The sequence below is a fragment of the Solea senegalensis genome, linkage group LG8 (genome assembly GCF_019176455.1).
Source record: "Solea senegalensis isolate Sse05_10M linkage group LG8, IFAPA_SoseM_1, whole genome shotgun sequence".
NCBI classification, from domain to species: domain Eukaryota; kingdom Metazoa; phylum Chordata; class Actinopteri; order Pleuronectiformes; family Soleidae; genus Solea; species Solea senegalensis.
Genome location: NC_058028.1, coordinates 15,779,342 through 15,803,524, shown reverse-complemented (window position 1 = coordinate 15,803,524; position 24,183 = coordinate 15,779,342). Strand labels below are relative to the sequence as shown.

The 24,183-nt window shown below is 38.7% G+C and overlaps 1 protein-coding gene across 1 annotated transcript in view; it reads right to left on the bottom strand.

Annotated features, from left to right (window-relative positions):
- Positions 1 to 69: 69 nt before the first annotated feature.
- pdgfd (platelet derived growth factor d) overlaps positions 70 to 24,183 on the bottom strand; it is a 45,436-nt gene continuing 21,322 nt past the window's right edge. The window contains exons 2-7 of the mRNA XM_044032202.1: positions 18,694 to 18,883; positions 17,386 to 17,563; positions 11,413 to 11,472; positions 7,846 to 8,059; positions 3,408 to 3,625; positions 70 to 2,423 (exon numbers count right to left, since the gene is read on the bottom strand). Coding sequence (XP_043888137.1) covers positions 2,289 to 2,423; positions 3,408 to 3,625; positions 7,846 to 8,059; positions 11,413 to 11,472; positions 17,386 to 17,563; positions 18,694 to 18,883 — 995 coding nt within the window. The 3' untranslated portion in view covers positions 70 to 2,288. The remainder of the gene's footprint in view (positions 2,424 to 3,407; positions 3,626 to 7,845; positions 8,060 to 11,412; positions 11,473 to 17,385; positions 17,564 to 18,693; positions 18,884 to 24,183) is intronic.

The window sequence follows — 24,183 nt, the reverse complement described above, 5'->3', positions numbered from 1 at the left end:
AAAAATAGTAACTGGACAATGTGTGGACTTCTGGGGGGGGAAAAAAGATGACAGAATAAACTAGTGATGTATTGTTATCTGGATATGAAATTACTTTTATTAGTATGACATTCTTACATTTGACACAGCCCCAGATATCTATTAAATTGGATAACATTTTATGTTACCCTCCATAGGCCATCATATAAAACCATGTGCAGTCCAGCATCTGATAAAGTAGATTTTGGTGTGGAAATGGCAAAACAAGCTAATATTTTTAATAAAACAACTGTAAAAGATGCTAAATTATTGACGTAAAGCATACAGCTTCATTATGGGTATTTTCTCAGTGTGATATACGTCAGTACAATCATTGAAATTCTCACAGGGAGGCTAAAAATAAGGACTATATTTTATCGTAAGTTTGATAAACTGAAATGTTTCAGTGGTTTTAGGTGTTCTTAGTCGGTTAAAAGGAAAAAAAACACAAGCATATTTACATCTCTGACTTTGAAATACAGTACAGTAAAGTACTGCATGAAGAATTCAAGTACATAATAATGAATACATTAAAATAAATCTATTATAGTTCTTGGTGAATTAACTATAACATTTACAGCAACATGCTTCCTAATCACAATCTGACCTATAACGTACTGAAAATACAAAGGGGGTGACATACATTTTCAGACATAAACAAAAAATTGCCACAGCACACAGAGGAGAGTGTTTTTGCTCTAACTGAGGCAATAAGTATCAAATTGTTATATTTGTGTCTAAAAGATCAGCCTGTCCCCTAGTGTGTGATGCTGGGATTCACGGACATTGAAGGTGACCAGATAACCGTCTTTTATTTCTCACAGTTGGATCATGTGAATGAAAACGTTCACAAAGTGCACTTCGTTGAAATGTTTGCTTTGATCCTCTGGCTACCTACACACAGACAAAACAGTCACACATTTGTGTACACAGTCACACGCCGCCCACTCCCACACTTCTATCTGCTGCCAGCTCTTTCAGACTGTTGGTAACCCCTCTACCCCTTAAAACAAAAAGACCTCTTCCTGAGCTCTTAAACTCCTCCTCCCTCAGTACAGTAGGTCTGTATTTTCAGCATTGACCAGGAGCGTTATTGTAATTCCCACAGATTTCCTGCAGTGCTGCCTCACACATGCAGAATGAAGGGGTCAGATTGTGACGCACAGGAGCATGTTCATGAAAAAGAAATAAAGCAGCATATTACTGAAGGGGCAGCCATCTTTTCTGCATTACATCTTGAGAGTGGGTTCCCTTCTCAGCTCTCATCCAGGAGTGATTGTAATGTAGAAATAGGCAGCCTGGTTGTCTGTTTTCTGCCAGCCACTTCTTCAGAAAAACCCAACTCCCTCTCTCTTCCTGAGTGTCTTTCCTCTGTTATGTCTCTTGGGTCTTAAATTGGTGGTTTTATCCATGTTAGCAGAATTCCGGTTGGGCTGTTGGAATGCCAGGAATGTTCAGAAAAATATGCAGCCTGATCTGTCATATCCTTTGGTGTGTGTGGAGTGAGGAACGGAAAAGCAGTGTGGGTGTTGACCCGTCACTGAGGAGGAAAGAGGAATGGGACGAGTAGAGATGGTGGTACAGACAAAGGGACACATGAAAATATTTAGAAAGGAATTTAAATGCAAATAATTTTTCACTGGAACATAGAGCAGCAAAGAATTCGGTATAAATTTACAATAGTAATGCTAGTTTTTGACTGTAAAAAAAAAGAAGAATGAAAGCCCAGAGGCAGTCTGTGTAAGAGTCTGTTTCTGCATGTGTTAGATAGTTCAGATCTGGAACCCTCCTTCTGTCTCACACTCATCTCTGCATGCTACTGGCAGGAGAAGTTTCTGGAAACAGGTATTATAACAGACACAAATACATAGACGTGAAACAGGAATTCCAAACTGATCTAATGATCTACTTTTAAAGCAAATGGGTTGACTGTTACTGTTTTGGAGGAAAACTCTGGCGAAGGAAGAAGACTGACTGTTATTTTCAGTTGTGATGGTGCACATATGTTGTTTTAATTGCTTTTCAAGATGCATAGTCCAAGTAGCAGAAGCACTGAATAAGAAAAAATATGGAAACGTGTGCAAACGCGAGGAGTATCGTCTGTCAGGAGAGTGGGCAGTTTGATGAGCTGCGGTTGCCAGTCATACTGTTTTTCATGTTTACTGCACATGTCTGTGTTGTTAATAAATGCAGTCTGTTGTAAAATAAAAACAAAGCTAAAAGAAGAACGTGTCCAACAGTTCCAGATGCATATGCCACTATTGTTTGTCTCAGCGAGGGGGCTGGGATGGACATGAACACTCGCATGTTTCATGGTGCGTGAGGAAGATCTCATCAATGATCCAACGCACCCGTGGCCTCCGATGGTGCTGATGCGTAGTGACCTCTGGGGCATACTTCAGCACCTAGAGAAGTCAGAGTACGTCAAGAGGGACAATTAGACTTTGAAATAAAGAAATCGTTCCCTGATTTGTGTGTTGGTGCTGAATGACTTTGACAAGTCAGGAAAAAAAAAACTAAAGTCTACTGATTACTAAATTTACTAAAATAAATTAAAAGGACATAATTCATGACAAAGGTCCAGGAAGTCAAAATGTAGATTACATAGTAGTATAGGCAAGTTTTCTAGGAGCAGGGCCTTTACCAGTAAAGACAAGTAAACCAGTGGATATCATACATCAGATGATTCGAGTGACCACTTCCCAGCATAGTTTTGACTAAAAATGTGTTCCTTTTTAGGAGTTTGGTCACTGAAGAAAGCAGCTACAGGTTCAAACACACAATGCAGGCAGTTCTATGTTTGTGCAGTATACACAGACCCACCATTTGTATGCCCCTATACACAACAACAGAGAACAAAGTCACAGAGAGATGGAGGGAAAAGAATAAATGACAGTCTTGTGGTTTTGCAAAAGGATAAATTTGAAAATGAAAATTGGAGAAAGGGCGCGAGAGCTGCTGCACGCCCCCAATTCCTATACATACATTAACTCACTCTTTGCAAGTAGGCACTTGAAATGTGAGGGTTCGAATAAATAATTATAATAAATAATACAATCTTAAAAGCACTAAAGGTATCAATTTTTTATTCAAACTAGTGGATAAGAAAATATGATAAAACAGTATCATGAATGACCAAGATCAATTTACAGTATAAATTACAAAGTGTGTCGTTTTTGTTCATTTATCTAGCGCAATCTTCACACATAGAATATCAGTAAATATTTTTTTTTGCATACAATTAAAATCAAAAGCCAATATTTAGTAATAAATTATGTGAAAATTGTAAAACGAGAGAAAGAAACCTGAGAAAAAGTTTTTTTTAAGTGATGCTTTAGCCACCATCAGTCAGCATCTTTATTTATTTATTCAAATTATTTATTACCTACCTCGTGAAGTTTTGGCACAGTCTTCAAGGCCTGACAGGTGCAGCCATTGTTCCAGTTACTAGTTCCACAGCCACAGTTTCCTCCACAGCGTTTGACCAGCAGACACCGAGGGAAGAAGACTGCATTGGTGGTCCTCAGCTCCTCGCGCAGGTTGATGGAGTAGTTGCGTGGGGTACAGCTGTACCGCTTGACATCGTCATAAAGTCTGTTTAGATCAACTGGGTGGTGCAAGAGAAACAGAGAGAACATTACTTTACATTACATTTTTTATGTAATTACTATACGTTATACTAAAAGATGAGTGACAGAAAGAGAGGATGAAGGCTAGGAAAGAAAGCAGGGGTCATTCATTCATTAATCCGTGATGAAGTTTTAATACAGAGACCATGGCTTTCAGTGGTCGGTTCAAAGAATAGCACAGAATGGTAACCTTTTCCAAGCACATCATTTTTCCTGTTCATCCCATGTTCCCAGAGGTAATAACTCTGGCATAATATTAAAACTGTCTCAAAGTACTTTCACTCCAGTCTGATTTATTCATAACAATAATGCAAAGAGGTGTAAAAGGTCATGGTCATTTTCTGTAGATGCCCCTAAGGTTCACTGAAGACTCTCTCGACTACTGACTGAGGAAGCACTGAACTCATCAACAGCCACAGGCCTACTCTCTAAACCACATAAATGTTCAGGGGCTACGAGAAAGGCTGAGTGATTGCAGGCCAATTCTTACCAAGAACTGTAAAACCAATAGCAAGGTCCCAGAAAAAGATAAGAACAGCTTAGCAAGTGGTCTCGTGATCACTCACCATGACTAAAAGATTATACTGAGGATAATAGATTTGGAAATGATGGCCGCTGCAACTGCCAACACATTTGTCAACTCTTTCACAGGGATGATGACATTGTAAAATCCTGCTTCAAAATGTGCCAAATATTCTTTAAACAAATTCTTTCTGATGATTTTATGATTCAAATTGATATTTGATGTTTACGTCTACTAGCTTTGTGGTGTTTGTGTGCTGGTGTTTATGCTTTGACTGTGCAGGTGTGTGTATATGTTGTGTATGAGTTTGAGTCTGTACCTTAATGGCTAAGCTTGTGTCTGCTTGAGGGTTCAATCTTCGAAAAGCTGCGGTGTGTAATGTTGTCAGGGAGTATAGAAGAGAGAAGGTGACAGGAAGACTAAGAGTGAGCAAGAATGTCAGAATGACCATGTCACTCTTTAAACCTCCAGCGGTACAAAAGTTGTTTCTGAGTCATGAGCTCTAGGACAAATTTCAGTGGGAATGGCTTGTCCATTTGGAATAGAATATGGCTCGGGCTACACTTTCTTTATGAATCCAACCTGAGCCTGATGAAGTTAATATAAATTGTGCTAAGTATGTGTTTTCTTGTCCATGGTGTGCATCTTTTACCATGGTTACTTTTTGTTTTCCCTGTTTTTAAAACACATGCATTATAAGTGGCTATCATAGATATGCAGGCTGCATAGATTATTGACTTATTGATTTTCTCTTAATTTATCTGACCCATGATGACAATTTTGATTTTATACCTCTAAATCTATGTTTTTGTTTGTCATTTTTATTTCAAACCTTTAATACCACTAATATTGAACTTTTTTGTCAGGTCCTCACAATGGCATATCAAGTCTTTTTTTAAGACTTGATATGAAGGTTATGGTTAGAACTAGGTGTAGGTTAGGTTTTGGTTAAGGCATTTAGTTGTGCTGATTAAGGCTATGGAATGCATTATGTCTATGAATGTCCTCAGTAAGAATGCTGCACGAGAATATGTGTTTGTGTGTGAGTTACTTGAATGAGTTCTGCATTCAATTTCCTGATCAGACTAACTGTCCTCTGTCCTTCATGGTAACAGAAGTGTGTGTGTGATTGTGTATGTGTGTCTTAATGAAAACAAAGCTGGGCTGCTGACTGTGGCAGATTTCTGCTCCACTGCACTGGCTGAATTTCCAATTAGAGAGAGCGTCACTGGTACAGAGTATCAAAGATCTGCAGCACCTATCCACCTCTCTGTAGTGCTGCAACATGCACAAACTCCCCTTATATGGAGCCTTATGCCAGCAGAACGCACACATGCTCCAATAAATAGGGATAGATTTGCTGTCAAGCGCAAATATTTACTAAGGAACAAGACAGCCCTCGGGTTAGAAAGATGGAGAAATAGGGGAGAGAGAGAGAGAGAGAGAGAGAGAGAGATAGGCTCAGGTGAGAGAGATGAGACTGAAACTTACTGAGGTCTGTTGAATACATACACATCCTTGAGCACATTCTCCACTTGAATGATGTGTAATACCAAATGTTCCTATCTGCTCCAAGACATCTGCTCTAGCTGTGTGTCCTAAGGACAAAATCTATTGCCTCCGTGACTGTGGGTCATGGGCACTGACGTCACAGTAAAAAATTGCCTTGAACTGCTGGTCGTGCCTCACCTTAAATCTGTCACTGGCTCATTATTAGACACCCTAGAAAGCAAACTGCTCATTGACGATGCAACAACTCAGTCAGGTATTGCTGTTGGTGCCTTTTCCAATAATCATCATTTATATGTATGTAAGATTTTATTTACATTTTATTTTGTGTAAAAGATATTTTCATACCTGAACTCAAATTACACCATCAGACAACCTAATAATAGCCCTCTATCTTATTTAACACAGACTGGATAATGTGTTCTCAACCGAATATGCGACACTTCATTAGCGCCATTTCATTCGTCATCACCTTAGCTATATTTGAACATAAGGCAGCCACGTGGCTCCATCACAGTCATTACAGCCCTAACTGAAATATTCTTCAACCAACCGAGCCATAGACTTTGTCCTCTGCATTGCTAGATCACTGATTTTTAGAGCAGCCTAGTATGTAAGAATGGGCCTCCTGATGTGTGAAGGCTGCAGGCTCTCCCCTCCCCTCTATTACAGCAGCTAGCATCATCTGTACCAGTCTGGAGAGGAACACTGTGAATTGAACTGCTCAGATATTCCTTTACAAATGCATCATGTCCCAAACCTTCTGCACAAAAACATTAGTCTAAGATGTTTTCCCTGCCAGGCTTATATTGTGACACACATAGAGAACGATATAGAAACCGTACTGTATATACTTGCAAGATGTAATTTGCTAAAGGTCAAGTGTTTAACAATTAGTGAAATCTATATAAATGCATGCCATGGTTAGTTTGTCCATTTAGGAAACATGATAGTGTAAGATGTAAGACCTCTAAAATACATGTAAAAGGCTTATCCTAAGGTTATGCACACCAAACCATTTTTTTTTTTTATTTCAAAGTGATTATCCACTTACACACTTAACAGCCTTATGGGTAGTGTATTCAATTTCTGCCAATAATCTCTCCTAAATGTTGCTCACATGACTTTTTAAATAAAAAGACTGTCACTGGAGACTGTTTTTAATTAGACACCAGATTGTAAAGCAAATTGTGATTATAGTGGTTCTCAAATTTTTTACTTTAAAAATGTATACTCAGGGACCGGCGGTCAGAGGCTGATGAGATGAAAAGTAAAAAATGAATAATGACAACTTGAAATAAATGAGTCCACTTGTTTGTACAAACAACAAATTAGCTTCCTGTGTGATTCCAATTATTTTTGATAATTTTTATAGTCAAAATTCCTGAATTTGTACATTTCCTGTTGAAATACAGGGGAGAAACATGAGATGCAGCAGCATTGGACTATGCATGCGTGCCTGTTGCTGTCTCTCTGTATGTCGCCAATATAATGTTTGCAGACATGTTTATTATACAATGACTTTCCACAGTCTGGCTATTATCTTTAATGAATGTGTGTGAGATATTTAGTCTTGCTGATCGTACATAAGACCACTGTGAAAAGGCACAAGGTGAGGCAGACAGTACCTTGCAGCACTGAGAGGGGAACATGTGAGCCCAACAGGTGCTTTGTTTCTGCTGTTCTTGAAGGGTGCAGAGAAAATGCACTCTCTCCTCTCTCGCCGCTATAAATATAACATTCTTTCTTAACCATATATGCACCTTTAACTATGTATGTATAAAGCATACTGATGAGATATGCATGTTGCCAATTCAAGAGTGAATAAGGCACTTTTTTGGGTTCATATATTTATAAATCTGTCTCTGACTGAGTCAGTGCCTCACCAACCTTCAACCTCACCGTATGTCACTGTGTATGTTGAGTTCTGTGAATCAATAGTAAATATAGTTTTCATTGTATCTGGTCATGTTATTTATGTAAGTTCTGTGGTTGCCAAACAATACTGTGACATGTCATCACATATTTGCAGCACAGGTAATAGAATACAAAAAAGTGACTATTATCATACTAAAAGCACAAAGTGCAGTCCAGTGTCAGTTATACACATGTGTTGAAAATAAAAGACATGTGTTGGACAGATATATACAATTAAGTATAATTTACCTTTATTATGCCTGCTTGCCAGATGATAGGCCCTTGACATGTAATGTATGTGAGTTTGAGTGTAGATGCTGTCTAGGTCCTGTTTCCAGGTGTTTGGGTTCAGAGATTTGAGAAGCTGCTCTATAGTGTCGTAATTAGCTATGGTCTGGTCCAGATCCTCCAGTGACAATGGAACTTCTGTGACTGTAGTTGGCATCTGGCCTAGAGCACTGTCCTGCAAAGAGCAAAGGTCAACATTTAGAGTGATTAAATTAAATTAAATTAAATTAAATTAAATTAAATTGAATTATATACAACTCATTCTTACAATATTCATAGTGATATTACATGCAGCACTTTGCAAAAACTTTCATGTGTTTCATTCCTCCACCGTTGTTGAACAGTGCAGAACAAGACACTCCATTTTAAATGGTTACTAAAGAACCAGTAGATCAGTCTAACGTTACAAAATTGCTAGTGAACATTTCAGACAGAGTTTTTGGTTTTTTTCTGGTGTAAAAATAATATGTAACGTTTCTATTTATAAAAAAAAAATGGTTTGATAGACTTGGGGTCAAAGTGAAACACAAATTTGCATTTACAGTTTGTGTAAACCCTCTTCATGCACACCCCATCTATCTACTCATACAAGATGAAAATATTTGTGTATTTTGATAAGTTATAAAAACACATGGAGAAGGGAATTTCTGAAGAAATTGCAGTGGGATTGTTGCCATCTGCCTGAGCTGCAGCCAATGTGGCATGCTGCGTTGAATTGGCGTTTAGTGTAAAATGAGGGATTGAAGTGGGACATATCTGTATACATCTGAATACAACATTTAGGGCTGTCGTGGAATACTGCAGTATGAACGCAATAAGATACAGGGGAAGACGAGATACAGCACCACCACATGACATCACTTCATATTAAGACTGGTTTGAACTCAACTGGCTTCTGCTTTTAACTACTGTGACTATCAATCTGCTAGAAATACACTCATTTTGCTTGATTCGTCACAGCTCTCACTGTCTTTTAGCAAACCTCTTGCAAACTCACTGTTTATACGTATATTCGCATACGGTCATTATCCTAGCCTAGCAGTTAGCTTAGCAGCGATAGCTAATCGCTCTCCCTCTCATGGGTGAAGTCAAACACAATTGTTAAAGTGAGACATAAATAAACGCCTCACAGCCATTGTTATACAATCATATTGAAGTAGACAATATTAGAGAGGGAAGCTGGAAGGAGAAGACTCCTGACACAATCGATGAATGATGTGAATTAGAGATGAGATTATACCACTTTTTTGTGTCCGATACCAAGTAGTATACAGTGTGACCATTTATTAACTATGAAGCTGTTAGTTCATCTGTGCTGAGTCATTTCAAAAACATCATTGTTCAACTGTGTAACAGATATTATTCTCCCAAAAGCAGAGGAAATAAACAGCCCAAGCATGACTGGCTAAAATGCTTTTGCAAATGTTTATTTACATTTTTATAGTGCATAGTGAAGCATGTGATTTCTAGGATTTTTGGATTGTATCTGATTTTATATTTTTATCTGTACGATCTGATCTGCTGATCTGAATTAGCTGTATGGCACCTGATGTTGGTGGTTGCTGTAACGATGGCACCCCATGAGATGCAGAGCAGGTCCATTAAAAATATACAGAGAGCACAACTGACGCATCTTATGAACTACTCATTGTCTTGCAAAGACCGTAGTTTGTAATGCTGAAATGTCTTTGAAAAGGTTTCACTGAAGACTCTGACATAGGTTTTGAAAAGAGGGAGTCAAAAATGGGTGTGAAACTGCTGTTTCAAAATTGGTTTTGTGTTTTTGCCCAAGAGTGGGAGAGGTCAGTTTATATTGCACTCTATGGAGAGGCTAGATGGTTCTAGTCTCACTCGGAGAGATGCAGTTCAAATTCTGTAAGCCACTGTATTGGTGGTCATGTTGTATGAAAGAAGGCAATGGTTTTCTCTACGTGCTGGTAGAAAGTCATGTATGAAGAGTAAAATTTGTGACCTGGAGAGAAAGTTGAAGAGACATCTTTGAAAGAGTTGAACAACCTCTATCCACTCCAGCGTGTGATGTCATCCACTCTAGCTCTGAACCAATGTGAATTTTCTGGAAGAGGCTGAAAATTATTTTTTAACTGTGAATGTGAAAACCTGTGAAGGTCATGAAAGAGCTGAATTGAGGGATGAAAGTCCCACTTTTTGTGAACATTTTGGAGTTTAAATTAAGCTTCCTTAACCTTGGTTAACCTTAACCTTAATCCTATAACCTTCTACATAGTCCTTGGAAAAAAAGTAATGTCTGAATGTACTAAATAATGTCGAAATTGGGTTGAACATTTTGAAGTTGGAAAGTTTTGCATGTTTAAGGATATGGAAGTAAGAAGCTGGATATGTGTGTTTTTAAAGGGAAAGGCAGAAAGAAGTTTTCAATTGATATTAATAGGGAAAAGTGCCACTGAAAAACATTGAATACTTTGACTAAATATGAAATATTCCAATAAGAAAAATACAAGCAATAACCTGCGAAGTGAGTTTATAATTGAATGTATGTGGAACTCGTTGAGAGACAAAGAAAAAACTGCGGAAGAAGAAAAACATATAGTGGAAGCAATCTTGCTAACTATATATTTTTCTTTGTGCTGTGGATTTTCCTCCAGACTGACATCTATCGCCATATAACACAGATGATTGCCAAATGACCACTGCTCCCTGCTGCTCTTTTTCTCGATAAGACACACTTGCAATCAATGCTGACAGCATGTAGGACTATTATATCTGTGACTTCAGCTGCTATAATCAGCGCTGAATTTAATTTTGTAATAGGCCAGATATACTAAGCTAACATCATTTTATTTGTAATGTAAGTTTTAGCTTGGTTAAAACAATGGTATTAGTTTGGAAATAAGGTTCAGTACCAAAGTACCAGCTTGATAACAATAATTATTGTTATAGGCTGCTGTCGGCAGCCTCATATGAGATGAAGCTGAAATGCATCATCCTTTTTTTTTATCTCTTATGCACCGTTTGCTATTTTATTGACAAACTATTACTTGTTATTACATGTTGCTTTAATACTTCCCTCTTACGAAAATATTGCAGGATTGTTGCCTCATTTTCACTGTACTAATGTGCGGTGTTACCTTTAACAACCACAAATGAGTAAAAGAGAACCACATGGCAGATTTGAATATTAAGTAAAAGAGGCCATGCAAGTACATTCCATCTGCACTAGCAGTGACATACCCATATACATTACAGTACATATGCAAAAACACCCACATACACACAGTATAACCATAATTTACTGATGCGAAGAAGAGTTATGCAGCCCAGCACACACTAATTATTATGATCACATACAATATGTCACTAAACCCAAATGCCTGCACACAGAAATTACACTGATTACATGTACTTATAAAATCATTAGTCAAAGGAAGCATGTCATTATTGTATCTCAAGCTTCATACATAATGAATACAGTGCATACATGAATGAGTATATTCTGAATGGATGTGTGGTGGCCCATGTAACCATGTGGACCGTGCGCACGTGACTCACCGACATCAGCGTAGTGACAGCTTCCCAGTTGTTTTGGGCTGCAGGTAAAGGAGCATCATACTGCGGAAATAAAAGGCAGAAATAATCAATCAACAATCGATCATTTCAGAGTGTTTTTTAAAGGAATTATTTTGTGTCTGTCATGTGCCTTATTTCAGCCAGGACACTTAACAGTTTGGAAGAAAAAAATGAGCTAAAACACGTAGCATAGAATAACATGGTAGGCACAAACATAGTGATTAAATTGTTAGACATAATCTAACTAGTACACCAGATTGCTGCATTTGACACATTAGATCACAACATATTTTGTTTGTTTCGCCTTGAGCACAGCCCTTAATTGTTTCACGTCCTATTTATCAAATAGAAGCTTCTCTGTTTATCCATCCATCATCGTGTTTTTGGACTTTGTGAGGAGAACTGGAGAACCCAGAGGAAAGCATGCTAACTCCATTTTCATTTAGGCTGCTCCTTTCAGGGGTCGCCACAGCGAATCAACCTCCTCCATCTAACCCTGTTCTCTCCTCTCTCACGCCAACTAAGTTCATGTCCTCTTTCACTACATCCATAAACCTTCTCTTTGGTCGTCCTCTAGACCTCCTGCCTGGCAGTTCCAACCCCAGCATCCTTCTACCAATATACTCACTATCCCTCCTCTGTACATGACCAAACCATCTCATTCTGGCTTCTCTGACCTTATCTCCAAAACATCATGCAAACATGTGCTGTTCCTCTGATTGACTCATTCCTGATCCTATCCATCTTCGTCACTCCCAAAGAGAACCTCAACATCTTCATCTCTGCTACCTCCAGCTCTGCTTCCTGTCTTTTCCTCAGTGCCACTGTCTCTAGACCATACATCCTTGCTGGTCTCACCACTGTCTTGTATATCTTTCCTTTCATTCTGGCTGATACTCTTTAATCACACATTACCTCTGACACTTTTCTCAACCCATTCCAGCCAGCTTGAACACCTCCTTCACTTGGGGTCTATTTAACAAAAAAAAAACAAACTAACATCTCCTTCTATCTTTTTGCAGATTATTTACAGATATATCTGCCATACTGTAAAAACAGCTTGGCTTCCATTCAGTCTCTTTGAGGTAAACTGTGTTTGTGATGTTGGGGTATACAAATACATTTTATTTGACTTGGCTTGTAACATTTTTCAAGAAAAATGCTATGCAAACAAATTCATCATCATTATTATTATTGTTGTTAGACGTCGATGATAATCATTATTTACCGACTTACGGTTGCTGTAATTGTTGCAGTAAAGCAACTTCAGTAAAAAACTTAGATTAGATTAAAAAGATCATCAGATGTGACAGAAAGTCAGGCTTTCAAAGACAAACACTTCTGTGTATGAATGTGTCCTGTTTGTCTTCAATGTGACTTTAAACGTGTACTACATGGGGCAGAGTGTTAACATTTGCTTCATTTGTAAAGGTTATCCAAGATATTCAGGTGTCTGCCTCGCTAACTGATGAACTGTCATTATGTCAGCAAAATTTTAAAAGAATCTCCAATGAAGGCTGGTCATGGCGTGTGTGTGCGTGTGTGCGTGTGCGCGCGCGCGCGCGTGCGTGCGTGTGTGTGTGTAAAAGAAATCAAACTGGTCAGAGCATGTTAAGGTGATAAACACTTATCAGACTGACATATTTGGCACACATGCACACATTTTTCTTTTAGCGTGCACACACAAAAAATGTGTGTGTGTGTATGTGTGGATATTAAATCCCTCTCCTGGAAGAGTCTAAAAGACCATCTCTAGGCAATGTGGAACAGTAAATCTGTCTCAACCATACTTCAAAGACATGATGCCCTCCGTTTGTCTTAGTGTGTGTGTGAGTGTGTGTTCATGAATGTAATAGAGTTGACATCAAAGCCTGACGGTGGATAAATGTGCTCATACACACAAATTCACACCCAACGCAGCTGTCAATGAGGTCAGAAGGTTTCCTGTAAGTGAGGCTCTGTGTGTGTGTGTGTGAGAGAGAGAGAGAGAGACACTGTACTCATGTTTACAGATTCCTACTCTCATCTCCTTTTAAGGTTAAATTCTTCATGTTAAGCCGATCTAGGCCACTTGATAGGGTTTGGAAAAGCAGACATACAGAAATCACAACCTGTAGTAACCTCAGACTAGTCACATGCCACAGTATCAACTTTCACCCTCATTAAATTTTTGTAGTATCATCACCAATCACTGATGTACCTCCGTATAATGTAGATTAAACTTCAAAAATGCATGTGAATATTGTTTGTCGGTTTACTTATTTTGGACAGAAAACATGGTAAATTGCCTTTAACTGCTGATGCAGCTAATGTTCATGCCGCCTTTTTTGTAGTCCAAGTCACAAGGATTGAGTTCAAACATATCCGTATTCATTTGTCACCCTGCGTCTGTGAGGGGAAATTAAATTCTGGTCAGTGATAGCAAAGCACAGTCATGCTGCCCTTCACTTATGTATCAAGTGTGAACATGTAGAAACAGGACAGAAAGGTCTTGACGGGTGTTTTGTAATTCAGTGTGTTAGTGTTAGTTTTTTTTTAGTCTGGGAAAACTAAGATGAACAAATTAGGTTCATAATTTTAAATATAAAAATGTAAAATATGTAGATTCCACACCACGTAATGAAATTACATGTAAATGTATACTAAGTCCAGAAGAAATATAAGGTGTGCTTGTCAAGTTGCTGTTCTTGAAGCTGAATTGTTTAGGCAGAAGTGTTTATGTAATTTATGGAGAAATATTTATCATAGAAAGTAAAAGTAATATTTCAGGCAATATCACTTGGTTAGGAAGCAGATTCTTATTTACAGTAGCAGTCTTGTGGCGAGGACACACCAGGGAGCTGCCCTTTTCAACCTCCATTTTGTACAGTGCGACAGTGGAGCTGCTGAGGATTAAGTGTGTGGTATAAAGTGAGGACGGCAACAGCAATTCCCTGTCGACTTTTACCTCGCATGACTGGGTATCTCGCTTACAGCCAGAGGACATTTCAGTTATAAATAGATAAATCACAGGGGCTACATTTATGCCATCTCATCTGTTTGACTCAAAGCTAATTTTTTAGGTAGCGCCAAAAGCTCCCTCTCCTCTAACACAGTAGATTTACTGTGCTCGTTCAGGTCTTGTCTTTATATAAATATATCAGTTTTATTAAGGTCTCTTGGTGGCCATCACTAAGAAAGTGATCATCTAAGCTTAACCTTAATTCAAAGTCTTTTCCCTCAAACTGCCCTTTGACGTGGTAAGAGCCAACCATGTCGAGGATCTCTTTCGATAAGATCACTTAAAACTAGAATTGCTCCTCATAAAATACACACAGTCATCCACAAGCAGCGTCTCTGTAGGCCGCACACATGTTGGGTGACTCAGAAAGGAGATGCTGGGAAACAACCTGGGACACATTCCTGGATCACTTGTCTTACTCCAACTGCACCTGGATTAGCAGCACCTCCCAGGAATGCCCACTCAAAACACATTACTGTCACTGACATGATCTCAGACAACACTGCCATGACGTGACAGAACAGACAGGGGAAAAAATCTCATAAAAGGAAGTCTGAGTTCCACTTGAAGCTGCTCCTGTATGCCTTACACTAACACTAAAACACTTGTTGCCAAACCACAGTATTTGATGTGATTGTTGTCATAGATTAGATAAATGTCAACAGCTTGTTGAATTTCTGCATGTTTAAAAATCTTTTAAAACCACTTTTCCATTTTCATAAAGACCAAGGAGATACAGCGTAAGAGGCCATTTCACTTGCACTTGGGAAGAGAAAATATTGCGTTTGGAGAGATTGATGCATTTACACCTTTTCATTATCTAGTGAGAATGAATCTTTTGCATCCTAGGGAGGTTGTAAAACAATCTTGAACAATCTGATTTCAGTCTGTTTGTATTATCTCTTGTTTATTTATTTTGCTGAAGATGCATGGATCCACTCAGACAACAGAATGAGACTGTTCAGACACAATAAAACTTAAATATAATAAATCTTACTTGACCTTAATGTGGGTCAAACGTTGGTTATTAGGAACTAACTCAGGAATCTTGTGAAGTGCTGTGATTAGAAAGGTAGAGTTGTGATGCAGGGTTTGACTGAACATTTGAATATGACAGCATTTTTTTCCCCTTCATCTTCAGTCCTTTTTCCATTCTACATATTTCTCCCTCTCTTATACTAACAGTGGTTTTCATTTTATCTAGCCCTCCACACTGCCTCACAAATGTCTCTGTCTCTCTGAGTCCAGGTTGTTTTAGTCATTAGCTGACACGCTGATACCATCTCAGACACCTGTTCTCTACTTCCAATGCCGTTTCTCCTCTTTCTCGCTCTGTCTATCTCGCTTCTTCCTTTCCTCTCTCTGCTTCCTCTCCTCCTACCTCTTATCTTTTCGACAGGTCTGGGGATAACAAATTATACCTGCTAAATTAAGCCGCACACACAGCTCCAGTGTAGCTGAAGGGAAGCTCTCTTTCTTTTTCTCACTCTCTCTCTCTCTGTATGTGTGTGATGAAAGGACACAAACACAGCAGCGGTTTGAGAAATGGGGAACTGATCAAACAGGATAAGCCTCAAGTGTTTTTCTGTTTTTAATGTACAGAAAAGTGATTGACCAGACAAAAAATATCACAAAGATAGAGTAAAGAAAGTGTCTGAGAAAGACATGTTTGTGGTCTATGCAGTGGCAAAAATGAACTAGAACTAGAACTAGAACTACAATTTTGGCATGGACAAAAAGAGTCCCTCAGAAACATTGGAAGGAGGGTGGTAAATCATTTCCATTTTACACCATTGTATATATGTATTCACTGACCTTAAACGACTAATTTGGCTCAAAATATACAGTTTTTGGCTGAAACTACTGTGTCCTTGTGTGTGTGTGTATATATGTATGTATGTGTGTGTGTATATATATATATATATATATATATACACAAGCTACAAAATAAGCTTAAGAGATTGTTTTAACTATAATTCTGTTTGGTGTGCCAGTTATTTTTGATGATATCATAGTTTAGATAAGAAAATTTTGACTTTTACTCAAATTTACATAGTACATACATTTTTATATATTTTTAACATTTCTGGATTGAACTCCAAAGGGAAATTGAAAGGAAAGTTAGTGGGTATACTGACTGGCACATTTACAGTTGGCCATGATCTTTGCACCTTATCATTAAAAATCACATAATATCACACTGACTGTATGAAAGTGAAAGATTGTCTGCAGATTTTCTCTGTCTTGCCCTTTACTCCATCTGTGCTCATACCACTTTTTCTGTAATCAGATAATAAGCGATGCCACCAGTTCAAGCCTGTCTGTGATGATGTGTTTCTTCTACTCTCTCACTACTCTGTACTCATAAAAGAATAGCCGAGGAACATGTTTAAATTCCACTTTCTTTCTCCACAGCTCTCTCTTTCTCTCTCTCTCTATTCCCATTTCCCCTTGGATTATGGGGCAGGAGAACATCTTCAAATCCAAGTCCCTCTTTTCCTTCTCCCCTCTTTCTGACAGAATGACAAAGCTAATCTCCTTATCTGGTCATTTGACAGCCTTTAAAATAACCCCTTCCTCCATCTCTCCTCCCTCCACCTCTCCCCTTTATCCTATCCTTCCATCTCTCCTTTACTCTTGAGTGGACGTGCGAGGAAGGAACAGCGGGCTAATATACTTTGGCATTGTACTGACCATGTTACTAAATCCTCCTCCTCTCCTTCCTCTAAATTTATTTCCTCATCTTCCCATCTCTCTCCTTTATTGTCAAGTGAAGGTCATAGGTTGAAAGAAGTATTTCACCTGGAACGGTGTAGCAACATACAGGCTGAACCTCATGTCACAAAAAACGCCATAGTCGTGTTCTAAATAACAGCTCGTGATTCAACGTTGTGTGTGTGTGTGTGTGTGTGTGTGTGTGTGTGTGTGTGTGTCTGCATGTGTGAGTCTCTCACCAGAAGTGAGTAGTACATTTTGAATCCTGGCTTTGCAACAAAGTAATCATCAGACTTGAAGGTGACTCTGAGCGTGTTGGTTTTGGAGTTGAGACTTGGTGGAGCTTTCTGTCCACACCAGCGCCCCCAAATGATGGTGCTCGTCTCTGATTGGTCCTCCACCTCAACAAAGTCATACCTGGAGAGATAAAGGGATGGAGTGGCTGATGAACGCATGGGAGGGGAATAAGTTGAAGACAAAAGATAAAAATAACAACATATATGCCCTCATTAAAGAAAGGAAGAGCAGTTGGGAATAAGCACTGGAGTTATTGTTTTTACAGTCAATATTTGTTTGGAATGAATTTCAGATTTTCCTGATGGCACGAGAGGAAAAGTCATCTTACTACCAAGGTTTGTAGTCAGCCATGGCACTAGCATGACAAAGAAAACCTACTTTTAGAAACATAAAGATTTTACCTCACTAACTATCTTAAGACAACTTTATAATAACCTTTCATGCCACCAGGCCTCCCTTCTAAAGTACTGAACAAGAAAGTTGTGTTCTGCAAGTTATGTGAACTTTGTTGATACGGTCCAGCAATCAGCAGCCCAGTCAATTAGTAATTGCATCTATCAAACACACAGACCCAATCAATCTGAAAAAGGCAGGTAAAGCTTCTGTCTCCCCTTTCCCTACCCTTTCAGTTTTCTGCTCTCTCTTCCTCACCTGCTGTTTGCTCTCGTCCTTTTTAGAAAGTGCTTACAAAGACGGCAGAGTTGCATATGGTGATTAAAAATGTCTGTCTTCTCCCCTCAACCCTCAAGGACAAACTTCTTACACTTCTTGCCAAGAAAGCAAACATCAACTATCAATCTCTTAAAGTGATTCCACCACCCTGCACCTTTTCATGTTATGTTCTCTTGCATCCTTCCCATCAGAGTTTACTGTTGATATGTTAATGTGCTTACATTATCAAATCATTTCACATATTTTACTGCCACTTCCTTTCAACTTGGGAATTTTACTCAATGAATTGTCCATCTCTTTTTCTCCAAACTGTTATCATCATTCTTGTCTCACTCTTATATTCTTCAATCACTGTTATTCTCATCTGATTTCTCATCCTTGTAGCTGTTTGTTATTCAATAGTATTTCCTCCTCTTTACAGTCTTTACCTGTATTCTGTCTTTTTCTTGCAGGTATTGTCCTCTCATTCAGTTTTTGGTGAATTATATTTTTGTCTCCTGCTTTAGTGCTCTCATCTCCATTTTTTTATTTTTTTTGGGGAGGGGGGGGCGTTTGCATTTCTTCAACTCATGTTTTACCTGCACACTCCATTATCAGCCTCCTCCAAGCCGAAGTGCCCATCAAACTCCAGGTGAATGCAGCTCCCTGGTGGTGACAGCAGTTTCCATGACAACAGCAGGTTGCGGGGGTAATAGTTAGGGTAGCGTGGGCTGTGGATGACTCCACCCATCTGCGTTACCGTGATGTTTTCCTCTTTGCGGTACACGTCTGTGGTGAGGTGATTGCTGACTGTTAGTGGTTACAACTAATCAGTTAGTTAGTCAAGTTATGATCATGAACAACCAAAGCAGATTGTTCACAGACGTCCACACAAAATGCAAATCTGCATGCAAACACAAGAGGAAAAGTGGTAAAGAGAGTGTCTCTGTAAGGCTACATCCATACAACTATGTTTTCATTTGTAAATATTTTCCAAACAAAATGTTATCCATATCTGTAGTAAAAGTAATCTGCATCCATACTAACATGTACAATATCTACTACACTGGCAATACACAATGCAGTGCAAACAGGAAGCAGTAAGCAGCAGTTATATTTTCTGCTGTTGTTTGCGCAGTTAAAAACATATTACCAATGATAAACTACAATGGTGAAAAATAAAAACAAGGATTTCTTATATCAGAACAACATAAGACAGCTGATAGTCAAGTTGTGGCCATTATAAAACAATCATCATTGTTCTCTAAATGAGCAGAAACAGAAATCTTAGACTAAAATGCAGACTCAAACTTATTTTTTAGTATTGTGAATTCCAGGCATATTTGGAGCATATGGAAAGGTAATGTGGGTGGGGCCTATGTAACCACTGCACATGACACTTCCCCCACTCAGTGCCCAAGTTATTTAAATAGCAAATGCACTTTGTTCCGGTTCAAAAATCTGATCTGAAGTTAGTGCTGAATATTTCAGTGTTTCAAGATATGCATCAACATCAGCTCTTACACACTGAAGCCTGAAAACAATGCCATTAATATAGCAATACTCCAAGGTCAAGCACACCTGGCTTTTGATGGAAATAGGAGATGACACTTTGATTGGTCTGTTGTATGTTTTGTCCATATTACTCCCATGATTCATTAAGAACCATTTTGAACCGTGCACATGTCACAAGGAACTGTTTTTCCTGCCACTGACCTCCAAAAAGGACATGGCTTATAAAGCTTATAGGCAAACACATCCAAGAGCCTACCCCAGCTGGATAGTACTGTACATCAGTTTTAGAGCTATACTGAAGCTTCTTACTGAGAAATAAAGGTGATACCAAACTCATATATCATCAATTTTAACTTTCAGTCAGAAACCGGTGAGATGCGTGTATGCTAAGCACAAAACTGTGAAAAAAGGGTGAAATTTACCCTAACTGTCTACCTTCAATTGAAGTTTTGGATGTGGTATTTAGGGAGCTGTGGTAGATTCTTTTTACACAACGAGACATGCCGTTTTCCCCAGTTTCTAGTTTCTTCATCAAAGTTTAGTGCCTGCTGGCTATAGCTGAATATTCAACAGATAAACAAAAAATATAAATCTTCTGATCAAATCCTTGGCAATAGAGTGAATAAAATCATAACAAAAAAAAAAAAAGTCAGGCTGTTATAGCTTGACCAATTTTGAGGCTGATACAGACATTTGGAAGTTTAAAAAAAACAAACAACAATAACACACTGCACATGGACATACAATATTATTTCCCTTAGATTTGTTTGTCCACCAGAGAACAACATCATGTGCACTGACAAGAAGATAATAAATAATAATCAGTCTGGCCGATTTACTGATTTGTCCACACATGTTTTTTTTGTTGTGATTTGTACTGTCTGTGAAAAAAAACAAACCCATCTGAATACAAGGGTAACTATCTATAATGATTCAGTAGGGTTGAGTCCAGTTTAACTAATGCTTGGCTGTAAGTCTGCTGACCATATTGTTGTTCATATTTAAGGTTTTGATATTTCTGTTCGAATGGATACTTTGGCCAGAAACTGCTTCAAGAAATAATGTCAAAAGGTCAACAGAAACATTTCCTCCTTTGCACGAACATGAACAGCACAGACAGAAAATGGACTACAATTTAGGTCAAATGAGATTTGGAGTGAACTTCAAAAGCCACACCCAGCTTTATGGCAGCCCTGCAGAACAATGGTTGCCCTTTAAATGACATCACCAGGGTCAGTTAAGTGTTGCAGTAGTAAAGAGTGTATACTTGTCAACACAGAAACTAAAGTGTGCATGATATGAACAGACGGTGCGTGGAGTAGTATACACACAGTCTTTAGAAGCTCATCAAAAACTCACATGAGTGGGCATGCACACGCATGCTTTAACATCTACATGTACAGACCTGAAACATGTATCTAGAGAGAAAATATTACAAATAATAATATTTGAACTTTTTGGCTTTTCTTATAGTTACAATAGTACTTTCAAAAGTTGTGTTTGAAGTACAGTAATAGCTCATAAATACCGATGACTCAACAAAAATATAAACACTTTTGCTTTTGCTCCCATTATCCATGAATTAAAGTGAAAGATGCAAGATTTTGCATACAAAGGGCTTATTTCGCTCCAAATAAAAACACATTTAGTACAATAATTCATCCACCTGGCAGGTGATGAATATCAAGATCCTTTGACTGGTCACAATAACAATAAAATTGTGCTAGTGAAGAAGCAGCCACAAAGGGTTTCAGCTTTTGTCATTTACCCCATCTGCTCTTAGCCTGGTAAATCACTCTTTATAACTGTTGTTGTGATGTTTTATTTTTATTTGTTATGCATTTCACTGCTGGATGTGAGTCAAACACTTTGAACGTCAGGTCTGATCGTAGAGGCAGAATACCATCAACACAACAACAAAAGTTACACACTGCAGCTTTCACTGCTGACAGTAAGACTGATACTAAAACCCATAGTATAGTTACACACACATGCCGCAGTGCCGCGTATCGCAGACCCTGCTTCCTCGGACACGTCTGGTTCGAGCGGCTCACAGCTGAAAAGCCCGTCAGGCGTGGAGGTTCGGGGTGTCAGCCGGTTCAAGGGTCGCCATGGCTGAGGCTCAGATGACTATCCTTGGCGACTACAGAAGTTTACCAGGGTCTTTACACATACATGTTGGCCACACTGCAGTTATAGGATACTCACTGACATCCCCTAGCCCTCTCCCCTAATCCTTACATCTGACCTTAACCCAGTTTTAACCTGAACCTTAAAACTTTATAACCCTTTGCAGGACCAGTCAGAATGTTTTTGTAATGGTGGTAGATCGGATTGGATCCTATCAACCATAGAAAAACACACAAACACACGTATACTTTAAGGTCAGGCTATGTGCTGAAGTAGGTGGACAGGGCGATCATTTCTGAGGGGTTTTACTTTTTTTGCTCCAGGGCTGAATGCATAATCAAGGCCCCGTGACCTGTACCCAGCAGAGATGATGATGAAGCTTTGGCCTTTTCCTCTACCACCTTGCAGCAAACTTCCCTTAATTCCTCCTGCTGTCTCATCTCATCTCTCCCTCACTTTATGTGCCCCCTCGCTGCTTCAGTCAGTAATTCTGTCTCATCGGTCATTCAGCGGTCTTTGGCACACTCACCCCCTGCTAATTGTGGCTGCAGCAATTAACACGGTACCTCAGTTTGTGTGTGTCTGCATTTATATGTGTGTGAGAGAGTGCGTGCTTGTGGTTATGGGTATTTATGCTTGTGTGAATAATGTGTGTGCATCTGTGAGTGTGTGTGTGTGTGGGTGTTTTTGTGTGTAATGGGCCATGTTTTGTTTGTAATGGGCTTCTTCCACTCTGCTGGTCAGAAGCCTGACTGCATAGGTCCATTCAGTCATAAAAGTGCTTATGTGTCAGGAACTTTCACCCACTAAGGTGCCTGGGGAATGGCACACACACACACACTCCCTCTGTGCGTGCGTGTGTGTTAGGCATGGTTCGACTCCAATTTTTGTACTGTGGCCAGTACCGATATTATAACCAATATATACTGATATCTCTCTGATTCAGTCTTTTTAACAACTTAGCTGTTAATAAGACACTTGGGCTGATGCATTTACCACCCAGCTGTAACAAGCCACTTAAAAACATAGTGCGCCAAATGACGATAATTCCAGCCCTCACTCATGTCCTGGTTACAGAACATAAAATTAAGATTTGGTTATCTAGCAGCATTTTTGAAAACAAAATTGTCAGATGCCAGGACAATAACTGGCCGATGCTGAATATAAAAAGACACAATTTGGCTTGATTAATTGTTCAAACATTACTATTATTTATCAGTTTCAGTGATTCCTGTCTCTTCTATTAATAACTTCTACGATGATAAAGATGTAACTCTTTTCTATTTTCTGTAAAGCACCTTAAATTGCCCTTCAGTTGAAATGTGCTTAAGAAATACATTTGTCTTGCCTTGCCTTACATTTGTTGCATTAAATGCATTTATCAATGGACAAAGATCTTATCAGACTTCAATTACATCCTCAATAGACAAACTCATTTGGAAGCCAGCTCCTGTATTCAGCTAGAAAAAGGGACACACTAGGCATCCTGCAGTTGTTTGTTCCAGGAAACTTTTATGGCCATGTAGATTAAATATTTACAAAAAGCTATAGCGTTGGTTGTTGATGACTGAACATAAAGCAGGCTACTCGTTTTCCAATGAATGGATACATTAAACGTCAAGTTGTTCAATCCCATAAAGACAGATGTTAGTTTTAATGGCTATACTTGTGCCTTGTGCACAACAATAACAGTCGTCTACTGTACTGTTTTGTTTTGTATGCGTAATTGTACATCTGTGTACTGTATGTCCGAGTGCATGTATGAATGTGCCTATATTGTAACACAAATAAGCGTTTATGTGCACACAGGCATGTGCCTCTTTTATGGAAAGAGAGTGGGTGAAAGATGGAAGGCATTAAGACTTCAAAATGAGAAAATATGCAAATATGCTTGAGTACCACCGGGCTTTTTTGGATGCTGCTCCTCAGTCACACCATTGACCTTACTATAAATCATGCAGTGATGTCAGTGACTCTATTGCAAATTCATGCAAATGTGGCAATCGTAAGAAAAGATGTTTCTGTTAAAGATTCAGTTCAGAGAATTGACAGTGCTGGAAAGTGGCAGCTACATTTTATCAGCTTGCTTTGTTAATGTGTGTAAGGCTATAGCTCTGGGTAAAAAGCTGCAGTGGAATCAGTACAGAGCAGGAACCCTAAGAATCTTACAAATGCTGTATGTTGTTGACTTAGTGGCATATGCAGTGCAACACAGAAATGTTAAGGCTTTGTTTAACTATTGATTTCTTTTTTTTACTATTTTGCAAATTACTGAACAGTGCAACCAAACTGTTTCCGTATCTAAAAACAGCCCTGAATGGAAAAAAAGACCTAATGGAGCATTTAGGCCAAAGAAAATTTCTGAACAGATTTTAATCAGTTTGTGTGCTAAGTACAATGAATACTGACAAACTGTATTTTGATTTCAAAGGCAAACAACAGTG